A 27,414-nucleotide genomic window follows, 5' to 3' on the forward strand; every position below is an offset into this window, starting at 1 on the left:
AGCGCCAGAGAGAATTTTTCTCCTTTCCATTACTCTTTCATTGTATGATGACGCAGAATATCTGCATGGAAATATCATATGTACTTCGGTACATTAAAATAATATATATATGATATGCGTAAATCACTTCGTGATTTAAGACGGCGCTTATTCCGTCGGATCCCGGCCAACTAGTCACTCATAACGAGTGCACCTCAGCACATATGTGGACTTCAGTCCTACGTTCATAGACATCTATGACGTAGTGCAGAGGGCGGCCACTAGAGCAGGGCTGGGCACATTACGTGATTCTGAGAAATGAGCGCTGTGTGCTTTAAAGAGCTTGTCTCACGAGCGTTGTGACATATGCATACTGTACGTCATTCAGTGTCGGTGCAGTGGTGACTCTGCAATGTGAAGGTGAACTTTAAAGATGGAGCTTCCACTCATAGACTAAAGCGGACCGCTACTCCCAATGCTTTTAATGTATCATGGGAGGAGTAGTTATTTTTCGTAGAGAGCAGTGGATTAGCAAAGTGTTTAATTTGTCATAAAACACTCCAACTGATTAAGAGGTTCAACATCCAACGACATTATTTTTTACAACATGCTACTGAATATGACAAATATGTAGGTAATGAACGCCATAAATTAATACAACTTAAAGAAAATGTTTCTCAGGTACATTATATTAGAGTATCTATTTGATATTTGCGTTGCATTATAAGTTATTATACACTTAGTAATATATAATTTTAAATTATACAAGTATATAATATTATATATCATGAACTGTAATATACTATACTATGATACATCATAATATTTGTATAATTTAAAATTATATATTACTAAATGTACTATAATAACTTATAATGCAATATAAATATCGAATAAATACTCTAATATAATGTACCTGAGAGACATTTTAAGTTGTATTAATTTATGGTCATATATCATATCATATCATATATCGCATCACATTATATTATATTATATTATATTATATTATATTATATTATATTATATCATATATGAGGCACTCAGAAGCAAAGTAATACAAGTGACGTTTAGTAAGTTTTGAGATAAATGAATTTGAAGTTCAAAAGGAAATTAAAAAATCTGCTACAGGACTATGTTGCTGCAAATTTACATTTGTATATGTTGGTACCTATATTTTTTAACTTCTAAATAGAAATCATATATTCTGAAATAGTTTTGGTAAAATAGGGTCCTAAAGTCACTTGTATTATTTTGCCACGAAAATATTTTTATGGAGAAGTAATATAAGTGCAAAGGTTTTCAGTATTTGTATATCATTTAAAAGGAGAGCAAGAACATTGCTTACAACATAGAATCATTCCTGTCTTAACAGCATTTGAGCTTTCTTATTATCATATTATAACACAAAATGTGTCTGTATAATCGAAAGAATCAATCAATTTTCTTCATGTATCCAGCTGTTTGCTGACAACATAAAGTCCACTATAGTCCACTATAGTCTATTTAGTTCTTCTTTTTATGAGAAATGAGGGCTGTTTGATCAGTGTTCATTACAGATGCCTGTTGCTAGTAGCCAGAGTTGGGATGTAGTCAATATATACTGCAGGACTGTGTTTTCTGCAATTGGTACTGATGATTTTAATTTACTTCTTTTGTGGTTTATGGATGGACAGTATAGAAGAATGTGTTCCAGATCTTCATCATGATCATTAAAAAAAATATGGTTTATTTAACGACGCTCGCAACTGCAGAGGTTATATCAGCGTCGCCGGTATGTCTGAATTTTGTCCCGCAGGAGTTTTTTACATGCCAGTAAGTCTACTGACATTAATGCCATCGACTTGGGTCGGCATCGAACTCGCAACCTCGAGCACAGAAGGACAGCACTATATCGACTACGCTTCTCAGGTCGACTAATCATGATTATTAAACCACAGACAAGTAGGAGTATCAGAAAGGTGAAATCGGTGTAGGTACAATTGTGTGACAATGTGACCTGTTCTGGCTCTTGTTAAAAATGTTTGAACATGTCTGGGCAAGTTTTTGTACATTTCCAGATCATTTGGTTTCTTTTGTATAGGTTGTAAAATTTTTCCTTTGTCAGAAGAGAGCCAATTGTTGATCCAAAGGTTTATAAAATGAGACTTTACTGAAGCAAAAACACTGGATAGAGATATCACTTGAAGAGCTCTTGGTTGCAAATATGTTGCCTGTTTTGCAATATTATCGATTTTCTGGTTCCAGGTATGCCACAATGACTAGGTATCCATTGAAATGTTATTTCCTTTTGGATTTTTTTTAGTTTACTAGTTGTTTCTGAATTGGAATAATTCTATGTGCGTATAGGTTTGGTACTTATTTAAATATAGCCCCCTTGGAGTCGGTAAGTATGCAAATAGGTTTTTCAGAAATTTGAGTAACACACTGAAGAGCAGCATCAATAGCTAGTAATTCAGTGTCAAGACTGGAGGAGGATGAACATGTATGAAGTAACTTTCTTGATATTTTGGAATATAATACTCTGCTCCTGATGTCCCATCATCAGGGTTTAGAGATCCATCTGTATAAATTTGAAGGTGATCCTTGTATGTGCTGCAGATTAGTTCCATGGCATCTAACTTAAGAATGTATGCGGGATCATTTTTGGAATGATTTCCTGGAATTTGTATGCTATGATCTGGAGTTACCCATTTCCATGGAGGAATTTCGTTCACAACTGGAGTTTTAGCAATGAGTGTGTCTGTGATATAGATTGGTATTTCTACTTTGTTTATTTTGTAGAAATTACACAGGATATTATCTGACAGTTTGGAGAACATGTGAGATCTGGATGAGGCTTGCAATTTTAAATACATTTTAGATCCTTTATTAATACATAGTGTCTGATTGGTTGAATATTACTTTCAATTTCTAGGGCAACAGTTGATGTGGTTTATGGTACTCCGAAAGAACAGGGTTAAGAAAATTTTTAATTTTAATTGAAATTCAGCCTTAGTCGCTGTCCATTACGTTTCTAGACTCATTTGAAGAAGTCACATCTCTCTCTGCTGCAACATCCATGTTTCTATCATGAAGTACATCTGTAGGACTCCTACTGCGAGTATTCCTTGAACTTTATCTTCCACGCACTCTTCCACGTCCACGTCCTGCAGTCCTTATTATAGGCCCATCCTAATGCTTCAGGTCATCAAAGAAAGAGTGCTGTATGGGTGGGATGAATTTCTATAGCTATTACAAATTGCTCCACTTAGCAAAAGTTATCCTTGTTGGATCACTGTTTAGTTGGTCCAGCTCAATGTGTGCGGGCCTTCCACGAAGATGTTTAGAAAAGTCAGCACTGTAATATATTACCTCTCTCCATTATTTATTTATTTATTTATTTATTTATTTATTTATCTATCTATTTATTTATTTATCTATTTATTTATTTATCTATTTATTTATTTATTTCCATAACAGGGCAAAGCCCCAATTACAATAGACAGTACAGATAAAAAAGAAAAATAAAACATATTGCATACTACACGAAAAAAAGAGGTAAAACAGATACAAGTGTAATTACAAATTAAAAATGGAAAAGAGAAGAAAAAGAAAACAAATATAAATGGCAAATATGGCACATGCATTAGTCATAAACAGAAGAAATGCAACAACACTATGCAAACAACGCACTTGTATTAGTTTGCCTCTCAGTCAAAACTCTGTATGCAATGTAATACAAGAGTAAGGCCAACATGGAGCTTCACTGACTGGAACTGCACTTATATTACTTTTTCTCTGAACAGAAGTGACGTTAAATATTTAGAATATACACTTATCTCACTTTTTAAAAAAATGTTACTTGTATCACTTTGCTTCTGAGTGCCTCATATATCATATCATATTATATATCATATCATATATCGCATCGCATCATATTATATTATATGAAATTATATCATATCATATCATATATCGCATCACATTATTTTATATTATATTATATTATATTATATCATATCATATATTATATTATACATTAACAGGATGACAATAATGCACTTAGTAAATCGGCCATGAGAATTAGCTACAAAATTTGCTACGAAATTGCAAAGGAATTGAAAACATTCAACGAAGGTGAATTCATCAAGCGATGTTTAATTATATTAGGAGATGAACTCTGTCCACAGCAAGTAGGGGAAGTGGAAGCCATATGCCTGTCTCATAGAACCGTGGTGAGGAGGTTGCAGTATGTGCGTATGGGTTATGTAATAAGCCTAATGATTTGTGTGTGTGCATAGAGGGAAGTTTATTTCACTAAATTAATAAGAGTATTATAAATTCTGCACTGTACGATGGATTGATGTAATATCCTTATAAACTATTATGTACTGACAGACTGAATGACTAGAACAACCATGGCTCTTGTTACATTAATGCAGGGGAGGTAGCTGTAATGTGAGTCCGCCACTACGTAAGCGTTCTGCTCTTGCTTGGAATTGAAGTGACTTTCGGAGCAAGAACAGCTCTGGCCGACTAGACTGAGCCGCTCTCATGCCCGGCCCTGCACTAGAGGGAACCCAAGAGGTGGAACTTAAACTGAGACGGTTCTGTCCAACGCCGGGGTGGGTATCTGGTGTGGCTTAGTGGATAAAGCGTCAGCATGTAGAGCTGAAAACCCGGGTTCAAATCCCGGCGCCAGAGAGAATTTTTCTCCGTTCCATTACTCTTTCATCGTATGATGATGCAGAATATCTGCATGGAAATATCATGTACTTCGGTACATTAAAATAATATATATATATATATATATATATATATATATATATATATGATATGCGTAAATCACTTCGTGATTTAAGATGGTGCTTGTTCCGTCAGATCCCGGCCAACTAGTCACTCATAACTAGTGCAGCTCAGCACATGTGTGGACTTCAGTCCTACGTTCATAGACATCTATGATGTAGTGCAGAGGGCGGCCACTAGAGGGAACCCAAGAGTTGGAACTTAAACTGAGACGATTCTGTCCGACTCTGGGTTAGGTATCGGGTGTGGCTTAGTGGATAAAGCATCAGCACATAGAGCTGAAAACCCGGGTTCAAATCCTGGTGCTGGAGAGAATTTTTCTACGTTCCATTACTCTTTCATCGTATGATGACGCAGAAGATCTGCATGGAAATATCATATGTACAGTTGTGAAAAAAAAAAAAGTGGCCGCACTTGTGAACAGCGAATATTTTCAAAGTCCACTTCGGGTCGCAGCGATGTTACACGATGCATGTGCTTGTACAAGCAGTTCCGGAACTATGAAAGTGTTCCATATCTGTGCCTCATAGACCAGCGGTAGAGTGCTTGTTTAATGATTCAAAAGTTGTGGGTTCGGGCCTTCTTCAAGTTTTCATTTTATTTTTTAATCGTTCTTTAGCAATGTAAATGATATTCAAATTATCATTTACTGTATATCCAGTTATCGTTCTTTATGGATATCACGTTATTTATATTTTGTTATCGTTCTTTAGAGATATGAATAAAATTCAAGTCATCATTTCTATTCTGTTATCGTTTTATAACGATATGAATAATAATAATTATTATTATTGTATCTCCAATGGGGGTTAGCCCTATTTTACATATGTATGTTAGGGCTATAGTTTTATACACAAAAAAGATAAGCATAAAGAGAAATGGAAAAGAAAATTAAATTAGCTTACGCGATGTAAACAAAACATAAACAATCCGTAAATTAGGCATTGCGATTGCAAAACAAATATCAGTTATCAATTTGAAACATACAAAAACATTAACAACACACATACGTAACACTTCTATAACATAAATATGCAACTTTCCGTACCATACATCATAAATTAATACACCTAGTCACACAAACACAATCAAACTATAATTACGACATTGCAACGACATCAAGCATCCCGTAACTGACTCACATACATAACAAATCAAGCATCCGTTGCAACACATACACTTCAACATAGTAACCACACTTTTAAAAGTTACAAATTTGGCTCCAAGAAGAATAAATAGGACACTGTTACTAATTACTATTCTTCTACAATTTCTTAAATACATCTGTAATAAATCTGTGAAATTCCGATATGAATAATATTAATGTTTTTTATATTGTTATCGTTCTTTAGTGATATAAATAATATTTAAGTTATCATTTATATTCTGTTTTCCTTCATTAGCATTATAAAATAATATTCAAGTTATTTATATTGTTATTGTTCTTTCGCAATATAAATAATCTGTATTTTATGTAAGTATTTATTATAACACAAATAACCATCTTTCTTTGTAAAATAGGTTATTTTATTTAGATAATTAAATACGTATTATATAATATCTTATATTAATTAAACAAACCTATATTTATCATTTATATTCTGTTATCGTTCTTTAGCGATATAAATAACATAAATTTAATATTAGGTTTGGAAAAATCCAGTTGCATAATACTGGTATTAGTTTTTCTTTTTGTATTATTACATTATACTATCTTGAACCACAATAAAATGAAAAGGAGTAACGAGAAATTGAACCTGAGATGTTGACATCTAAATTCCGACGTTCGTCCGCTGAGCTATGAGGGCAAAAGTGTGGAAACATTTTGGGAAAAATTGGCGCAATCACACTGTAAGATTTTCTGATGATTCGTAGAAGATAGTCCAGGATGTGGGGAGCAAAGGCTAATTGAGATTTCCCGGTCTCTGATTGGGTCAAACATCCTGATAGAATTAATATTTAACCCTTGCCGTGACTTTCGGTGAAGTCCGGAGGGCCCAATTAGTCAAATCCACTCTCCTCATCTCCACGCTTGGGCCCCCTGGAATTTAATAAGATGCGAAAGAGATAGTGGTGTGTGGAAAGCAATGGGATGTTACCGCATTTAGGCCTATCCTTCCCAAGAAAAACTGCAAATATGAACAAAGGAAGCTTTTGATGGAAGAAAAAGGATCTTCTGCGGACCTCTGGAAAAAGAACTAAGGAAGAGACTAGTGAAGTGCTTAGTGTGGAGTGTGGCATTGTATTGGGAAGGAACATGGACATTAGGATGAAATGAAGAGAAACGAATTGAAGCATTTGAAATGTGGATGTGGAGAAGAACGGTGCGTGTGAAGTGGACAGACAGAATAAGAAATAAAATTGTGTTTGAAAAAGTGAGTGAAGAAAGAATGATGCTGAAACTGATTAGAAAGAGAAAAAGGAATTGGTTGGGTCTCTGGTTGAAAAGAATAATAGACGACATTAGGATATGTGGATCATATGCGGAGACTAAGAGGAAGGCAGGAAATAGGAAAGATTGGAGATTGCTGCATTTGCAATGAAAGACCTGCCCATGGGCAGAATACTTATGTATGTATGTTCAGAATGCCTGGAATATCGTGTCTAAGAACAGTCGCTATTTGCAAAGACTAGTCGATTCCATGCCCACTCGACTGCAAGAAGATCGAGATAAGAGGAAGATAGACTAAATATTGAATTGTGGCTTTTTGTTTTGTTTTTTGAACGCTTAATTGTTTGAATGTTTTAAGGCCGACGCCAGTAAATTTGTTTTGTTTATGCCACGAAAGATATTTTTATTGAGAATAAATTCTTTTTTCTTTCCATTTGCAGCCACAATATCATAATGATAAAGTCATGGCATAATATATTAATGAACCTGATGTTAATTACTAAAATAATCGTAAAAGAGAAAGGAGCCATTATGTATAGTTTGTCTCTCTCAAAAACAGAACAAAAAAGAACATGAAAAGCACGAGGTTGTAGTCGAACGCAGGACCTCATGAACAAGAGGCCTGAAAGCTACCATTACGCTATCGAATAACACACAGAATACTTCAATTATAACTGTAGATATCAGTCAACGTGGTCCAACAACATGTAACATCGCCTGTCTCTGAATTGTAGTGAAGATACCTGAAAGGGAACTTTGTTTCAGGAGAGCGGCCACTTTTTCTTTTGACAGCTGTACTTTGGTACATTAAAATAATATATATATATATATATATATATATATGATATGCGTAAATCACTTTGTGATTTAAGACAGCGCTTATTCCGTCGGATCCCAGCCAACTAGTCACTCATAACGAGTGCACCTCAGCACATGTGTGGACTTCAGTCCTACATTCATAGACATCTATGATGTAGTGCAGAGGGCGGGCACTAAAGGGAACCCAAGAGTTGGAACTTAAACTGAGACTATTCTGTCCGATCTGATCCTTCAGCTTTGGTCGAAATACGCTTTATTGCCTTCTTTACGTCATCATGTGAAAGGTACAGAAAGTGAAACTTTTCCCTCTCTGGTAGGGTAATACTGTTTAGTTCGTCAATTGTATGTTGTTTTGTTGTTTCGTTCACGCCCGTTGTTTGTGTCAAAACAAAGTGGTCATTCAGTTCGTCTACTGTGAATGGTGTCCCGTCTACCTGAGTCTTGCTGCGCCCTAAGCCTATTGTTCGTAAGTTCTTCCACAGGTCGGCTGAATCTGAGTCCGGTGTTATAAGTTCATGGAAAAACCTCAGTTTTGCATTTCTTATTGCCTGAGTCGTTTTGTTTCGTGACTGTCTCTAATGTTGAAGATTTGCGTCAGTTTTATCATGTCTGTACTTACAATGTGCCACGTCTCTAGAAGTCATTAGGGTCTTGATTTCAGTAGTCATCCAGGGGGCAGGAGCTCTCTTAACACGTCTCGTCTGAATGGGCGCGTGATTGTCGAATAACGATAATATATAATCATTAAGTCGGTCAATTTTTTCGTCTACTGTCCGTAATGTCCAGATAGTATGCCACGGTACTTTCAGCGCATCTGCAGTTAATGCTGTATCGTCAACACGTTTTAAGTCACGGAATGTTACAGTTTTGTGCGCTGGCTTGGGACATTTGAGAGAATATGTGAGATAGATTATATCGTGACCTGATATGCCTGAAGCTGCACACTGACCGTGATTTAATACACAGTCAGGATTATTTGTAGTTATAACGTCAAGTAGAGTTTCACTCTGCTGAGTGTGATGTGTCGGTTTGAGGGGAAGTACAGTCATATTACACGATTGGAAAACTGTCAGTAGTTGTCTAGTAGAATAGTCTTCAGTTGCAATTAGATTTGTATTTAGGTCACCCATCATTACAACGTGTTCATAATTAGGAAGAACGTTGACTAAAGCTGCTTCAATAGAAGCGATGTCATTTATGCTGGGCGGTTGATAGATAACACAAACAAGACATTTAGAGAAAGATAAATTGATTTCTACGAACAACATTTCAGCGTGAGCAGTAGGTTCACTAGGAGAAGCATAAATAGTTTTGGGGTTTAGGTCTGACCTAACGTAAGCTGCAACGCCGCCTCCTCGCCTATGTAAGCAGTCGTTACGAATTAATGTGTCCCCATTCAGATTAACAATAGCATTAGTTAATGACGGTTTTAGCCAGGATTCAGATATTAATATGACATGAGTATTCAAAGGTGTAAATATTGCGTGAATTTCATCGTTGTGAGAAACTAAACTTTGAGTATTAACGTGAGCAATTTTAAGAGAATGAGGATATTCAGAGAAAGCTGTTTTTATGACATACAGAGCTTCAGGGGTGCAGTTTGGGTCTATGGTAGAGAGGGGGACAGGGCAAGAGGAGTAGAATGGGACAGGGTCATTGCCTTCTTCCTTGTCAGAGTCTGTCGGATTTCTGTTGTTTTGTGCTAATGTTGCCAACTTAACGACTATTCACTTGTCTCAATGCTGAAGTTTACAGGCGTAAATTCTAAAAGTACGAAATTATAACTATGATTATATGACTAAACTAGATACTGGTAAAGTAGGTATAATAGGACGATATTGCAGTTAATAAAAAAATAATACTAAATTAATTATAGCCTATACTAATGAACAAATGTTAGGGGTGCAGAAAAATTGCAGTGAAATATAATAATAACACTAAGTTAATTATGTACTAATAAACAAATTAATATGGAGAATAAACTAGTATCTAAATACAGCGTTAGACTTGTGATTTGCACTTACATCTACTGTATGTCCGAAGATCTGCTGATAATCCTCTTTTCATGTTCATTTTTCAGAAAAATATTGCCGTCCACAGTCCACACATTGTTCAGTCCATATTTTGATATACACTCGCCCAGTAACTTATGCCGTCTCTGTGTTAAATCTTCTCGAATCGTTTTTCCGGAATTTTTCAATTTTCTTTTATTTTGGAACATCTCTCTTCGCTTTTTATAGCTCACAAACTTCACTATCACTGCCCGTGGCCTCTCACCCTTCTTCCCTACGCGGTGGCTTCTGTCGATGTCCCGTGGCTCCAGTTCGATGCCGATTTGAGCTGCAATGTTGATGGCGATAATGTCTGTATCCTCGTGCTCTGACTCTGGTACTCCGAATATCCTTAAGCACTGGCGTCGCTGATATTGTTCCAGGCTGTCCGTTTTTTCTTCAAGTTTCTCCTCCAATTCTATAATTTTCTTCTCTTTCTCGATCAGGGCCGTTTCCAGTCTCTGGATCACCTCCGTATTTCTATCCAGCGCGGCTTTCAGTTCGTCCAGTAGGGAGTCCCTGAGAAGGTTGGCAAGCTGCTGTAACATGGCAGGATCTTTCCAAGCATCCAGCATGCTTCTTTTTACACAATCATCTACATCCTCTTCCTGGCTGCGGTTTCTCCTGCCCATTCTTACTAATAATACTTCCAATTCCACAATCAATAACTACAACTAATATTTTCCACCTGCAACGTCTTTACACCTTCGGAAATTGTGCAAGTTCACGAGCCGTCGTCGTTACTCGTAGCTATCCGCCATATTGACAGGTAGAGACTGGATTAGTCTTGCTCAGGATAGAGACTGATGGCGGGCTTATGTGAGGGCGGCAATGAACCTCCGGGTTCCTTAAAAGCCATAAGTAAGTAAGTATTGCCTCTGAAGTAGACATCTTGTGATCAGATGAAATTTCTGGAAGTTAATACACGATTAAATTAAATAGGAATGAATTAAGAAAAATTAGTTTTAATATTGAATATTTCTTCTAACATTTTATTGCATTCTAAGCTATATTTGGTACAATAATTGTACAATATTCTTACCTGGTAGATTCTTTCACGTAGTTTAACATATGGTAACTTTTCTTCCTTCGAAAATTTATTTATCCATCCCCTCAGTGTTTCATTTTCCAGCTTCTCGAGCGAAATATTCATCTACTGTACACTTGGAATAATAATCTTTTTCAAATTTTCTTTGCTTGATACCGTCAAACATTTCAATAACTGAAGTCTGTTTTAATGATGAAGCTGATGTTGAGGATTTAGTGCTGTCTCGTCGTCTAGCCAAGTGCTTCTCTGACATAACATGTTTATCAGTGTTATCTTTCTTTCTCCAGCCAACGCGGTAATTGCAGAATTTACAAAAACTTGTCTTAAGATCTGAAGCATAGAGTCCATGAATGGAATACTGCTGAGCAGTTACAGTTGTTTGCCCCATTTTCGCGTCTCACAATATAACTAGAATAACTATCCAACTCTGCTGTGATCTCAAAAGTAAACTGACGCGACGTATTTTAGTCAGCCCATATCGAATTATAGAACTTGATAATCTATATTACGATGTGTATATCAATTATCGGACCTTCATTATCGATCCTGGTATATGGGAGTTATGGAATTGAGCAGACAGTAATTGATAACGAGATAATCATCCGACATGTTTTGAGTATTTAAAAAGTGCGTTCAGTTTTCTATATATACATATATGCGCTTTTCACTTGAAAAATGGCATTTTACTGATAAATCGCTATTAAATGGCATTTTTCTCGTAATTTCGCAATTTGATAGGAAATTCGTATTTTTTGCACTTTTAATTCTGCTAGAAAATCATGCTAAATCTCCTTACAGATGAAAGAAAAAATACTTTCTACCCCACAATTTAAAATTTCACAAATGCGAAATTTTCAGGTCTGTACTTTTAGATTTAGAATAACTCTTCAATCCCTGAAGACAATGGCAGGGCTAGTCATAAAAAGCTTGGAAGCAACAGTCCAACTCACCTGGCTGAGAACCCGAGAAGAGTTATTCCATATCCAATGCCGGGAAAGTCTCAAGCCTTTTAGATTGTTTCCGCAAATAATGAAATCCAACTTTTGGCATTGAATCGACAAGAATATTGGCAATAACACTAGTCTGCGATGAAATTCCTGCATCCAAAGTTTTAATGTTTTTAGGGCATTTTTAGCATGCTAAAATCAAATTCAAAGCCAAAAAGTTCCTATCACGTACCATTTTTTTGTTATTTTAATTTTCTTATAATATATTATGACAATTCATATCGTAATTATTTAAACTGTAATACTTTAACATATGTAGGTTTAGTATGTTAGGATATGAAAACCAAATGTATTGAACATATTTTTAAGGTGTTTATATTGAAAACCAAGGACACTGGATGTTTGTTAGCAGATAGGGGTTGCAAGGACATAAGGAAGTTAGGGCGAAATAACGTGCAGCCTTGTCATTATTTTTATTTGTGAAAGATAGAAATGTCAACCACTCCTTGGTGAGAGACTGAACTCAACTCATCTAGTTTCTCTCACATTTCATTAGTCTGCGTTTCATCTGGAAACGAAACGAAATCAGTTTGAAGCTTTATTGTGGAGTAGAACGTTGAGAGTTTTTTATTTCAGTAAGAAAGTACACACAGGAACAAAAAAAACTGGACACTTCTATATTTGCTTGTGTTTTGTTGCCAATTATTTCAAAATGAAACAAAACCCATTTAAACAAAATAATGTTTCATTTAGCACCTTATACGACAACATTTGAAAAAAAAAAATCTCTGATGAGAAAATTTACAAAAAATTACAAAGGGCATATAACTATGGCATCGTTTGGTCTGTTTTTTCATTTTATGGTGCCTTAAACATTAAAAACTCTTTTTAGTAACGGGTATTACCCCCTCTGGCTTGAATAACTGCATCCATACGTCTTGGCATGCTCTCAATTTGGTTAGCAATGTCTTCTTGAGGAATAAGTTCCCATTCTTTGCCAAGTGCTCGCCTCAACTCTTGTAACGATTCTGGTCTCGGTCATCTATTCTTAACACGCTGTCCCAGCATGTCCCACACGTGTTCAATTGGGTTCATGTCTGGACTCCTTGCTGGCCATGGAAGAACATGGATTCCCACTTCTTGGAGATAATCTCCGACCGCATGGGCAATATGCGGCCGTGCATTATCATGCATTAAAACAAAATTATCGCCTACAAATTGGCCAAATGGCACAACATGAACAACCAAACATTCATTTATATACCTATCAGCTGTTAGTCTTCCATTTTCAACAAAAACCAACTCTGTACGAGCATCCGTACACACTCCTGCCCAAACCATCACTCCACCACCTCCATACGGCACATTTTCGAAAATGCAACACTGTGAAAATCGTTCTCCCCTCCTTCTCCAAGCTCTTTCACGTCCATCAGGTGAGCACAGATTGAAACGGGACTCATCGGTGATCAGAACACAGCTCCACTCTCCATTTCTCCAATCCCTGTGATCATTTGCAAAACGCAGTCGTTCAACTCGATGCATCCTGAGAAGTCTGGGACCAGTTGCAGGTCTACTTGATATCAGTCCACTTGCTTTCAACCTCCTTCTAACTGTTTTGGCCGAAATTGGGCGTCCATGCATGTTAACAAATTGCTGGGCTACACTAGTAGCTGGCAGGTTGTGCTCCCTAAGAACTCTCAACACCATATACTTGTCTTCATTTGGATTTGTAGCTCTTGGACTACCCGAACCTGGTCTTGTGGTATATTCTAGGGTCTCTCTATACCGTTTTATGGCATCATGGTTTGTGCTTCTAGCCATATTCATAACATTTGCAATGTAACGTACATTGTGTCCATCATCGTAAAGGGCTACAGCTCAAGCCACATCTTCAGGTTGCATCTTGTTTTAAGACAAATGTTACAACCCCACTTAAACTCAGAAAATGTAAAAATAAAGAAATAACTAATGATAACGATAATGAAGCACAAAATGTTTGAGACAAAATTGTTATAGCTGAGGCTCCGAAAGCAAAATTGGAATATTTGGTTGTAATGTCTTGTTTATAAAACAAAAAACAATCAACAATGTATACACGTCTCCATAACAACAGATGGCTACCATAATATTGTATGAGAAGATAATGTTTTTGCAAAATACCAGCGAATATTAAAGTGTCCTGTTTTTTTGTCCCCGAGTGTATTTAATATGTTGCATCGAGGATGTCTAAATAATCCAGACCATTTTTGTTATATAACTTTGTAGGATATACACATTGCCTAAGCAGAGATCTATTATTACAGATTTTGTGAAAAAGTCATACCATGCCTATTTTGGAATCAAACTTGGAGACCAAAGTAAAGCTTGGGCACCACATAAAGTATGTAGAGTATGCACTGAAGAACTTCGTCATTTGATCAATTGGAGAAAACCGTCGCTATCTTTTGGAGTACCTATGGTTTGGAGAGAGCAGTCTAAGCATAGTAATGACTGCTACTTCTGTCATGTGATGTGAAGTGGTACGATTCTAAACATAAAAATCAAATCATGTATTCAGTTGTTCGGTCAGCCATTTTACTTGTGCCTAATGTACAAATCCCTGTGCGACCAGAAAATCTTAAACAAACATCATTCTATTGGTACTGACAACGTGAAATAGGTTTTAAATACTTTTTCTCCGAAGATGATAATCTTGGATATTGCAGTAATGTGAAAGAATTTATGCTAAAACTTGGACTTCCAAACTATGACCTAAGTGAATGGAGACTGTTCACTGATGCTTCCAAGCGAAGTTTAAAGGATTTTCTCCTTCATAACGGAAACATTTTTGGTTCAGTGCCCGTTGCCTATTCAGAATCCTCAAAAAGTCATACACAAATTTGCAACTGCTGTTATTGCGACTAGACTATAGGAACACAACTGGCAAGTTTGTGACGATTTCAAAGTTCTTATTATGTTGCTGGGTCAACAATCTGGTTTTACCAAATTTCCATGCATTCTTTGCCTGTGGGATAGTAGGGCATGAGTTGATCACTGGACTATGACAGACTGGCCACCTCGACAAAATTTGGAAGTCGGTTGTAAGAATGTTGTGCGCTAAAGCCTTGTGAGTTCTTCTAAAGTTGTGCTGCCATCTCTCCACATCAAGCTTGGCTTAATGAAACAGCTTATAAAAGCTTTAAATAAGGAAGGAGGCTGTTTTAAGTACATATGTGAAAAATTTCCACTACTATCCGAAGCAAATTGAAAGAAGATATATATTTAATGGTCCTGACATAAGAAAACATGTCTGGTGCAGCATTTAAAAACAGTATGGACGAAAAGGAGAAATCAGCATGGATGTTGTTTTGTGAAGTTGTTTTAAAATTTCTTGGCAACAAGGATCCTAATTACCGAAACATTGTGGCTAACATGCTTGAAGCATACAAGAAATTTGGTTGTAACATGAGTATCAAAATTTTCTGTTTTCTCAGCTAGATTATTTCGCCGAAAATCTAGGATTTTTCAGCTAAGAGTAAGATGAACGATTTCACAAGGACCTTCGAAAGATTGGACTGGTGGGTTGTGCTTTACTATAATTCGCTGACTTAAGAGATTATTATTATTATTATTATTATTATTATTATTATTACTACAGCTAATGCTGCCGCTGTTGTTGTCTGTATAAAACAAAACTATCTAGCCATCCCATTTAAATTGGGAATGTAAAACAAAGTTGTTTAAAGAAAACAGTAGCAGACTCAAACATATTACCATTTTGTGTAGTTATCCACCGTTAACTAACAGAACTACCACAACTGAATTTCGGAATATCATTGGTAAACCTTTTAATCATTTTGAAGTGTATTTTTCATATCAATTCTCCCCAGATTTTGTTTTGAGGTCGCATAAGATACCGTATTGAATAATAACACGGTTATATCTAGTTAGTGTTTAACACTCAGAGATATATGAAAGTAATAATGTGATAATGAGAGAAAACAGATCAATTTTATGAGCCACTGTGCTTTGAGACCAGAATAGGACATTTTTTTTTTTTTTTTTTTTTTTTTTTTAATGTTATATACTTTACAAAAAAAAACATAAGGGCTGTTTACTAGTGATTCAATAGTAAGAAAACCAGAAAGATGATTTAGTCCAATCTAGGTGTAACTAAATGAAAAAAACTACACAACTGTTTTACAATTACATTTATTTTGTAGGGAATGGATTCAGCTTGTCACCGGAACACAGTATGAGACGGCCCACGAGATTGGAAGCTCTTCCGCTTCTGGACAGGAAACAGAACAATGAGAATGTTAACAACAAGCGCAAGAATGGAGGTTCGAAGTCGTCAGAGTTGAACACAATGGATATCATCTAGAATATGCCAGATCCCTGCTGGAGAAGGTTCCCCACAACAAGGACAGTTCTTCCTTTGATTGGCTGTAGTCTCAAAACGAGACATGACACAAGCTAGAACATAAAAATATACTGCTCTATGGCTATGGTCGCCAACGTTCAATCGAAAAGGAATAATAAATCTACTGTTGTAGCCTTGTTGTGACAGGCAGTATGAGTACCAGACTGCGATGTTGCATCAGAGTTACCTTAATTATGAAATGGACGAAACGGTGGACAATAGAACAATTTAAAATTCTTATAAGACATATCCTTCAAGGGTATTAATTCAGTTAACGATATTAACTGTCGGGGGAGGAGGGGGGGAGTTATTATATGTTGAAACGCTGGCCTTGTGTCGTAGAGCAGATTAATTTTATATAATTTAAAATTATAAACTTTTTCATATACAACTTTTGTAAATAATTTGTTAGAATTTGCAGGATAGTACAGTCTGAAAATTAAATCTGCCAACAGAGAAATGTCGATTAAAAAACACATTAGACGTAACTGTAATTAAATGTTTGGTAGGTACCATACATAATTTTGTTAATACTAGACCTTTACGGTTTGTTTGTTACTCTTGTTAACAAAGAACAGAATTTTAATTTCCATAATATCCTTTCATTCTATACAGACATTTTACGTTTCCAAGAATGATCTATTTTAAAACTTCCCATATTGCTATATAATGATTCTTTATTTGAATAGAAATAACAATAGTGTATATATGCAAATATGGGATAGAAATTAATAATATAATTGAATACAGTGTCACCAGTACATAATATGATCCTGACAACTAGCATTATACAGAGCACTGCTTCGGTTCTGGGCCGAGAGAGAGCAGGCTGAATCACAGTCAACTGATGTCACGCCATGCAATGCGCAGTTTAGGTTCGTAGTTGCCTTCATCATGCAATGAGGTAAGTCCACTGGTGTCATTCTATCGGTTTGCCTGAACTACTTGATATATTTGTTGCAGTTCGCAGTACCAGTAGTTAAATTTAGGTTAAAATAAATTTTTTACAGAAAGGAAGAACATTAATTCTCGTGCTTTTTAATATCTTACTATTCTATTACATTGTTGCTTCCCATGTGCATTGCAGCGAACCACTTGGAGTTATTCATTGACAAATATATTGCTTTTGTCATACCTCCAATAAGAACAAATGAAATTAAACAATATTGCCCAAGATTTAGGAATATAAATCCTGAAAATTGGACATACGTTAGGACCTCGATGGGTGACATGTAGCACCAGAGTGGAAAGTTTATCGAACTGTATTATGCTCATTTCTCAAATAATAATCATAGGGACTATAAGTTTAATTGAAGACCTTGCTCTTCTGATAGACATTACAATGTTAGCGAGCGAGATAGTGAAGAGCTCGTACACATAGTTACAATATATTTGTTACAAAAGCAAAAGTGTAATTGATAAAATGAATAGCAGACTGTTAAAGAATAGGATGAATTATTATATACAAATCTGCTATTATGAGCTAATTGTAACTATACCAAGAGCTACACGGGTGGCTGAGAGTTTCAGAGCATTCAATGTACCAGTATTTAACATTGATACAGACAAATAAATTTTCTGCTTATTTGAAAACATTCCGCATCTCATGATAATGGGAAGTCTGATTGGAATGCAGCACCTGTTATGAAGTTTTGGTTACATCTTGGACATCATATAGCTACTAATGCTCGTGTACAGAATATTCACTGCATCAGCAATTGAAGACCTCCCCAGAATAAGGTGTAACCAACAAATCTATAACACACGTTTCAGGAGAAAGGAAAATAATTTCAAGGGCATATTTCGTTAGGCCTACATTTACTAGCAGAACCAAGGATACAAGTTCATTCAAGTATTGGATGCAATAATTTATTGCTATAAGTGAATGCTTCATAATTACTTTTGCACCCAAGTCACATATTTCATTAATTTGATGTTGCATCCTTTTTCCGAGGAGGTCTTCAATTCTGTAATAGCATGTTACATTACTATTTTCTTTTATTTGTACCCGCTTATTATGCCTTATTTAATATTTTTGACATTAAAATTATGAAATTTTCTGTAATTAATGGAGAGGACCAGTTGTTAAAAAATTAGAATGACACCACTGGATAAGTCTCCTAAGGATCAAGATGTGTAGATTGTTAGACCATTGGAATGCCATCCAGAAAGTTCATGCTACATGTATGAAAACTGACTCGCATCGAGATATGAGTAGGCAGTGCTTGGCATTCCAGTTCCAAGCAGGGAAAGAGACAACTTGTTCTTAAATTAAGGGAAACAGGATTGTTAAACACTAGAATTCTGAAGCCAAAACGAAAGGTTCACATGAAACAAAAACTCGACGAAATTGGTGCAACATTGTAATATTCTCCAAAGAAATTTCTACATCATGTTTCACAGGAAGACCTCAGCCTATAAGGCTACTACGAACCTTACAGAGTGGTTGTAGTCCAAGAATTTGAACAGCTTCTGTGACGCATGTTAGCACTATTCTGAATTAAAGACATAATTATGTGCATGAACAAGATTTTGAGATAACTTAAACAATTAAAATTAAAAAGCTTTAAAGAAAAGTATATGTTTTGAAAGTATAAGAAAGAAGTTAAAATCTTATTAAAGAGTTACATCTGTTGAACTATGTGGCACCACGAGAGGTTACAGATCTGCACTTTATAGGCCCAAACCCAAACCAAATGCTCTTTAGATTAAACTTAGTAAAATAATGCAAATTAAGCAAAAATGGACTGTACATCCTGGAGTTATAAATTCCTTGTATTTATAGAATAAAGTAAAGGCGGTCAGCAGGGATCTTTTGAGTTACACACTCGTAGTTATGTTATTATTTGTAAATGAAAGTTTAAATATTCCCATGTACCTAATGTTGTGATGAAATCATTTATAAAGTGTTTGATACTGCAATGAACTACGAACGACCATTCATGTAAATGCAAGGCTATGACATGTACTATGAAAATAACTGTGAAAAAAAAAAAATGCATGGAAAATTTTTCTACACAGTAAATTTGTTACTAGAATAAAAATATGCCCACATAACTTTGTGAAGGTTTGCTAGGATATTTGGAAGTCGTTTTACTTTGTTTCCCAGAAAGAATGCTCTTACGCTTGTAAACAGCATCACCCAATGCACACAGACAATTAACATATTTTTATTAGATGAAACTTTCTGTTCTTTCGTTCTTAAAGTATGTGTTTATAGAATTTTTAATTTTTAAGGCAAGTACAAACATTGTAGTGTGTGCAGAATAAACTATAATTAAATATAACTAAAAGAGTGAAATGTCCCACCTGACAGCATTCGAAGCATTGCAAGGTTTTGGATCATTGTACCAGGGCATAAATGCATAAATACCCAATATTTAATAGATATATAATTATCATCAAGATTATGAGGAGAGAAACCTATCTATTGGCTCCTTAGGGCTGGATATATCTCAGAAAGGAAAATATTTCATAATATTTTTAGGAATTTTGGACATATTACAGCATTTCACTAACCATGTGACGCAAATGAAGACGAGAAATCAGCCTCTCTTCATATTTCGGACATATTTTGCAAAAGTGAGATTCAAAATAAAACAGTCCAAGTTTAGAAAACCAAATTTTACTGGAGGAGGTTTTATTTGAATAAATTATTCATTTCTGGGTTGCATTTTATTAATGAGTCTTAGGTTATAGTTTTACATAGTCATACTTCATATAGCATCAAGTTTTAATGTTCGTGTGCTTGTTGTATACAAAATAATTAAGGCTTATTTAAGCTTGACTTGGCACATTGTTTTATTTTGGCTCTTCTTTGCTACAGTGAATTAAACTTCAGTTCACTATAAATAATTATATGAACTGAAAAAAAATTCACCTAAACAAACAAAAATATCTGCTCAAATATATTTTAGACAAAAATAGCAAATTAGCCTACATTTAAACATCGATTATAAGGTAATTCCATAACCTCATAAAAATACTACAGTAATCCTAGTCATTTGCCTTTGTTGATAACAGGGTGACCAGATAGAAAAAATGGAATGGATGACAAAGGAATGGAGGACATTTCCCCAAAAAGAGGACAGTGGGTAAATCTACAATGCCCTTATGAAATTACATTAGTTTCTAAATTTAAAATGTTGCTTAAGGTCTATTTTTTCTTTATGATGTTCTGATAACATATGTCAGTTCTAAGTGTAAAGAAAAGTAAACTTATTAAAATATTATGTTAGTTGTACGAGCATTACATGTATATCTTTATAGAATTCTCCAAAGTATTAAGTTTAGTAGTAAACAAAGTATAAAAATCAGAATTGTAAGAACTGTTCCCTGTGTTTTATTTTCTTTAAATCATATTTCATAGAAATATACACCACGTTATTTTCTTTTTCATTCCATGTCTTCAGTTAGATTTTATTTTATTTTAGTAGGTTATTTTACGATGCTTTATCAACAGCTTAGTTTATCTAGCATCTGAATGAGATGAAGGTGATAATGCAGGTGAAATGAGTCCGGGGTCCAGCACCGGAAGTTACCTAGCATTTGCTCATATTGGGTTGAAGGAAAACAGCGGAAAAAACCTCAATCAGGTAACTTGCCCCGACCAGGAATCGAACCCGGGCCACCTGGTTTCGCAGCCAGACGTGCTAACCGTTACTCCACAGGTGTGGACTCTTCAGTTAGATATTTTTCATTTGATGAAAGAACTAAAGAGTACTGAAACTTGCAGAGTGTGTGCTTTTCTCTTTTAATTTGGCAATGAGTGGTTATAGAACATTGTAACAATCAGTAACACGAATTACAAAGAATTGAATATTCTAGTCATACTTTAAAAAATGCCGGGCATTTGTCATTTTTAAAATGCCTGGAGGAAAGGACAAGCCAAAAAAGGAGGACATGTCCTCCAAAAGTCGGACGCCTGGTCACCCTGATTAAGAATTTTCCTCCTTTTCAAGATGTCAACCAACATTTTGCTATCCGACTCATCACTCATATTCTCCACAGAGAAGAGACTTTGGACGGGCAAAAGTATAATTGAAATTATTGTGGGGGGGAGGAGAACGGAAATATTCAAGGCTGCTTGCTGCCTTTTACTCAACATTTTGTTCTGCATGCTTCTTGGCATAGTTTTGTTCCTCGCCACAGTTTTCATTACCTTACGCTTATTTTGTCTCCATTTTGCAGGCTTAACACTTTTTTTCAGACGAATTTCACAATCAGATTTACTCGAAACTTCGTTTAGCTGGTGAGTGCACTCCATTTTCCAGACTTGTCAACCCAGTGACTTGGAAGCAACACAGATCCCAAGTTGACATTGAATTTCCTTTAATTCTGCCAACTATTCATGTTAAATAATATTGGTGACAGAACACTGCTCACTCTTTGTAACCACTCCAATATATCTACTGCGCAGTTTTTGCAGGGTTTCTTTATTTTATTTAACAAGTTTTCTGGTATTTCATATCTGTTCAAACACTTCCATACTTTACTTCTGATTATATCACATCGACAACTCTACAGTAAATAGGTCTACCACACTTTTCCCAAATTTCCATGCTTTTGTAACAACTGTCAAAGTCTGTTGGAGATCTGTCTCTTAGTTTTTCTTTGTTAAAATTTGGTTCAACATTATGTTCTAATCTATTCGCAGGTATCCTCTGAATACTGAGGCATTCTCTCTCCATTGATCATAAATATGGAGGATGGAGGGTTAATGGTAAAGTTGACAAGGCAGCAGGTTCCAAAATTAAACAAATTATAGAACATTGCAGGAAGTACAAAATTTCGTATATTTGGGGAGTGAAATAAACGTTGAAGGAGAAATTAGTGTAATAACACAGTCTACTATATACAGTCACGAAGCTAAATACCGGTACTTAATAAATATGCATCCATACATAGTTGCTAATCACCAGGATTGCTACTATTGCCTCATCACATACACTTCCCCTAGCAGACTATAAAATGTATGGTACTTTCGATATTGTGTTCTTTTGAAAAATTAACACCTTCCTTCCACTATTGAAATATGAAATACATAAGGTTTATATATTATTTTCATAAAGTATATATTATATTTTATAAACTCACCTTCCTGGATCTTTCGGAAGAAGGATAACTCTGACCTCTTTTTCTTACAATTTATAGTACTACAAACGTCTCATTGTGGCATATTATTATTCAAATTATTGTATTTTAGCCATTTACAGTTATTATAACCAATAACGAACATTTCACAGTTTACACAACTTTTCACAACAATGCGAAATACGGCACAGTCAATGTCTTTTCAGTCTACACCAGGCCGTAATGTATGTTTGGGTTTTCTACTTCAGTGTATGGAGCTCAGTGAAATATTATATTATAACTTTATTGCGTATCATTGCTAAGTTTTATTTAGTGTAATGTTCCATAAGTTCCGTTTACTTCTTGTTGCATAATATGTTGCAGAAATAATTACAAAATTGTATTATTTTGATGTGAAGAGAATTTTACATGTTATAATCTGTTTGCATCAACATTTTAAGTTTCGAATGGAAGCTATTTTGAGGTTTAATAAAAAAAATGTATATTGTGATTTTAATTTAGCATATCTACCTTCCTTAATTGTAGACAGAAAATTTACCATACCACTCCCATGAAATTAATCTACATATGATTGTGTTACTTCGTCTCTTAGGTAGTAGATAAATACAATAATTCACTACTCAGTTGTAGTATTAAAATACAACAAATTGAATGTGTGGGGTATCATACATGACATTATGCTTAATTATAATGTATAATTGCGAATTTAGGAATATAAGTTAAATATAGTAAACATAACGTATAATATTTCCATATGAATGGCAGGGCATTGGAGATCACTAAATTTCGACAGAAAGGGGCAACTGGTACAGTAAATATAACCTATAATTTCAACATATCTAAATATCCGTGCAGTGCAAATGAAAATTATTGAATTGTGCATAAATGAATGTACAAGAATTTCGCAATATTTAATCGAAATAAAGGCGGGTATTACACATATGAACAATGTAATTTTCACACCAAAAATAATATTACACTTCAACTCGCAAGTGAATTATGTCTGAAGTGTCTCATAATCATTGTTTTAAATTTTATTAATACAATTACACTACATTTTACAGAAATATATGTTACTCTATACGCGTTCCAACTAATTTATATGTCATTGATTAAAGTTCTCGTTAACACTTTGTTAAATCCATAAAATTTACTTAGTCTTACGTTAAAAAAGTGTAAAATTGTTAAAAAAGGTATATACCTTCGACAGACGGCCCGTTTCAACGCTATGTCACGCCATCTTCAGTGTCTCTTGAACCAGTGGTTCATCTGTCGAAGGTATATACCTTTTTTAACAATTTTACACATTTTTTAACGTAAGACTAAGTAAATTTTATAATTTATATGGTTGAAATGCCGCCCTTTGTGATTGTGTTAAGCGAGTTACATGGTCTGTCTTACGGCCTGTATTAGATCAGGATGGCAATGGCACGGTCTGTTGTTCCTAGTACTCACAGCACTCCAAGTGGCTAGCAACTATCGCGAGAAATGCAAAAAATCATCCCAAGCTTCGTGACTGTATATACTAGACTGTGGTAATATAAATAGTTTTAAATTTTACCACAGTTTGAATGGCTTATTATAGAACAAGGATGTAAACAAACAATATACAAAATATACTTCAGCAGAAGCGTGGGTATTAAATCAAACAAATAAAAGTAGATTGCAAGCAATGAACATGAAATTCATCTGAAGCATACTAGATAAATCAAGAAGTAACACGATCAGAATCACAAGTATTGGAGAAGAACTGGTATATCAGACATACCGGTATGAAATTACATAAAAATTAAAAGATGGAATTGACTTGCTCATATGAAAGAATGAAAAATTTTAAAACCACAAGATTAGCCCTGGAATTAAAAGTAAACTGAAAAAGACCAATATCAAGGTTGACAGTTTCAAATGAAGGTAGATGAAAGGATGAAATATCGAGCTGATGCTAGATGAAGATGGAACTAATCTTTGCTTACATTCATTGTGACTTATCTTTTGAAAGAACATAATACAGAACTATAATTTGACATGCAAAAAATGGTGAAAGTTTAATTAAAGAAACAACACAATGAAATTTCATATTTTAAAAAGCATTGATAACCTATTGGGTCTACATACAAGATAGTAAGCACCACAGTTTGTATAAATGCATTTTATAGTTGTGCACCTTTACTGCAACCATGCGAATCAGACATGTATTATTAAAAAAAAAATATACATGTTTAGGTTTTACTAAGAGATATGGTTCATGTTTCGTTTCTTTCCTTTTCTGGGTTGTATAAATTTATCAGGTGGGATGTTTTTCTCATCCAAGATATTACTCTCAAAGTGTAGGTCTAATTATGTATTGAACATCGATTTCTTATAAGAAATGCCGTACAGTAGACATACCGTAAAGCGGGGTGACTTTGAACAGTAATTTAGCGCCTTTCTAAATTAAATGCTGTACCCAATTGCGAAAAAACTGAACTAATTTATTGACAATTTAAACAGTTTCTTCGCAATTGGATATAGCATTTAATTTAGAAAGTCGCTAAATTACTGTTCAAAGTCACCCCACTTTACGGTAGTACTTTATCGATGAGAACAAAATGAGGTTCCAAAGCTATTTTATTGCTTTCCACTCAATTAACAGTGTACATACGAAACAGAGTGATCTTTGAAGCAATATATTACACGTTTGCCGAATAGAAATATAGGTTAGTCAAAAAAGACTGCAATTACCTACAAACAATAAACAAAATTTACACCATTTTCTATTTCAAATTTCGCAATGGAATATAAGATGATGTGCTGGTACAGATAAGTCCACAGTTACATCATCAGATGAATTGTAACAGTTTATATCAGGCATTTCCAATTGCTGGCTCTGTGATGTCACATGTCCCCACTCTCGAGCTCCTTGAGAGGGGAAGCATATGTAAAAGGGCAATGTAGGGGAAGTGGCAGTGGCAGTGGAAGGGATGGAGATGTTTAAATAATGGAGACACATTACTCTCCCTTGCATGCTCTTCCAGCTCTGCTCCGAGAAGGGAAACACACTTTGAAGTCACAGGTTGGCCAGTTGGAAATAAGCAGAAATTAATATACAAAACGAAGTTGTGATTATTTGATTCACATTTATAAAAGTTGAATTTAATTGATTATGGAATTTCTGGTAACATAACTGCTAATACAGCTGGCTACGGACTGAAAGGTCCGGGGTTCGATCCCAGGTGGTGACAGGATTTTTTCTCGTTGCCAAACTTTCAGAACGGCCCCAAGGTTCACTCAGCCTTCTATAAAATTGAGTACCGGGTCTTTCCCGGGGGTAAAAGGCGGTCAGAGCGTGGTGCCGACCACACCATCTCATTCTAGTGCCGAGGTCACTGAAAGCATGGGGCTCTACCTCCATGCCCCCCAAGTGCCTTCATGGCATGTTACGGGGATACCTTTACCTTTTTTTTTTTATATAACTGCTAATATATATTAGGCATGCATATTAAAGTATGTTCCACAATTAACATGATTATGTCACAATCTTCACAAATATCGACACAAAAATGTGAAGTAAATATCACTAACAGTGAATAGACATGCATGTTTTACAAAACAAATGTTCGGTTTTGAATAAGTTACTTAAATTTGAGCCATATAGGCCTGACTGATTACTGAAGCTCGAAGTCTTTAGTTTCCTATCATATAATCGTGGACTGAAATTTAAAAAAGTCCCAGTGAACGTTAAATGCAATGGTGAGGCCTTTCCAGTCCAACCTCCGCAATTGACGTCATATCACACGTTGTACAGGGTCCAGCAGAGATATCTCCCATAGCAAGTTGAACGCGCATTCTGTTGTCATTTGGAGATCATGGAGAGGTAGAGTAGTGCACAACATACTTTTGCAAGGAGGACAGTTTTGAGGCTGCTAGGCGTGAATTTCGTCATTTTAATTTATAGTACCGTGATTCCACCCCATCTGCTCATGCGATTGAAAAATGGGTTATCATCTTCGAGAAAACTAGCCAGGTAGAAGGACTATGTGTACTACATTTGCTATCACCAGGAGTCCAACATGCTCAACAGCATTAGTGTGTGTGTGTGTGTGTGTGCGTGCGTGCGTGCGTGCGTGCGTGTGTGCGCGCGCGAATATGAAAGGTGTAACTGTATACTTAATGATCTCATGTATGTCATTTTGAAAATATAACTTTTCATAATGGCCATTTCTTTGCTGGACCCTGCACCTAACCAGCTAATAAAATTAAGTACCGATTTATAAAATCTAAGATTTCAGGATTAGTGAGTGGGTTTCTTTGTGAAGATAGTCGTTGAAAAAAATGTGTGATGAAAGAATGTATGTGTATATTAATGTAGTACAATCATGTACATACCGTATTATAATCATAGTTTTACATTACTGCTGAGTAAGTTTTATAATGAATCTCAAACATTTTACTTCAAACGAGTTACAGTTTTCTATTTTGTCTTTTATAAATCGATATGGTCATAAAAAAAATAGACGCTGAGAGTAGTGTGTGAAGACACTATCTGCGGCATAACTACTCAATTTTATCAGATACAGGTGATACAAAAAAAAATCCTTTTTATTGCATATTATCATAATGCTGAATTTTTGTCGATGTATTTATTTTCAAAGAAGGAATACTGTTGAGAATTTGAAATTATCAATTGTTGTAAAATACTTACGTAAATTAATCTGTGATACATTTGTTCCAATGTACATATCGGATGACAAGAAAATGGACCAATATGTTTAAAGATTTGTGTGTCATACTGTATTATTACTGTTTGTGAAGATGAGAAATGTTGAAATAAATATAAATCTATTCACTATTGGTATTTATATTTGTATTTCTTACACTCTAGATGCTAAGGCGAAGTTGATTATGTCTTCGTGCTG

General features: G+C 35.2%; 1 protein-coding gene and 1 long non-coding RNA gene across 6 annotated transcripts in view; one reads left to right on the forward strand and one right to left on the reverse strand.

Annotated features, from left to right (window-relative positions):
* The window catches only part of LOC138707376 (osmotic avoidance abnormal protein 3-like), a 260,073-nt gene extending 232,726 nt beyond the window's left edge, over positions 1-27,347 (forward strand). For all 5 annotated transcript variants that reach the window (XM_069836695.1, XM_069836699.1, XM_069836697.1 and 2 more), the window contains one exon: positions 16,227-27,347. In XM_069836695.1, coding sequence (XP_069692796.1) covers positions 16,227-16,387 — 161 coding nt within the window. In that variant the 3' untranslated portion in view covers positions 16,388-27,347. The remainder of the gene's footprint in view (positions 1-16,226) is intronic.
* Positions 1-27,414, reverse strand: part of LOC138707378 (uncharacterized) — a 47,638-nt gene that overhangs the window by 13,820 nt on the left and 6,404 nt on the right. The window lies entirely within an intron of this gene.

This window comes from Periplaneta americana, chromosome 10 (assembly GCF_040183065.1).
Source record: "Periplaneta americana isolate PAMFEO1 chromosome 10, P.americana_PAMFEO1_priV1, whole genome shotgun sequence".
Classification (NCBI taxonomy): Eukaryota; Metazoa; Arthropoda; class Insecta; order Blattodea; family Blattidae; genus Periplaneta; species Periplaneta americana.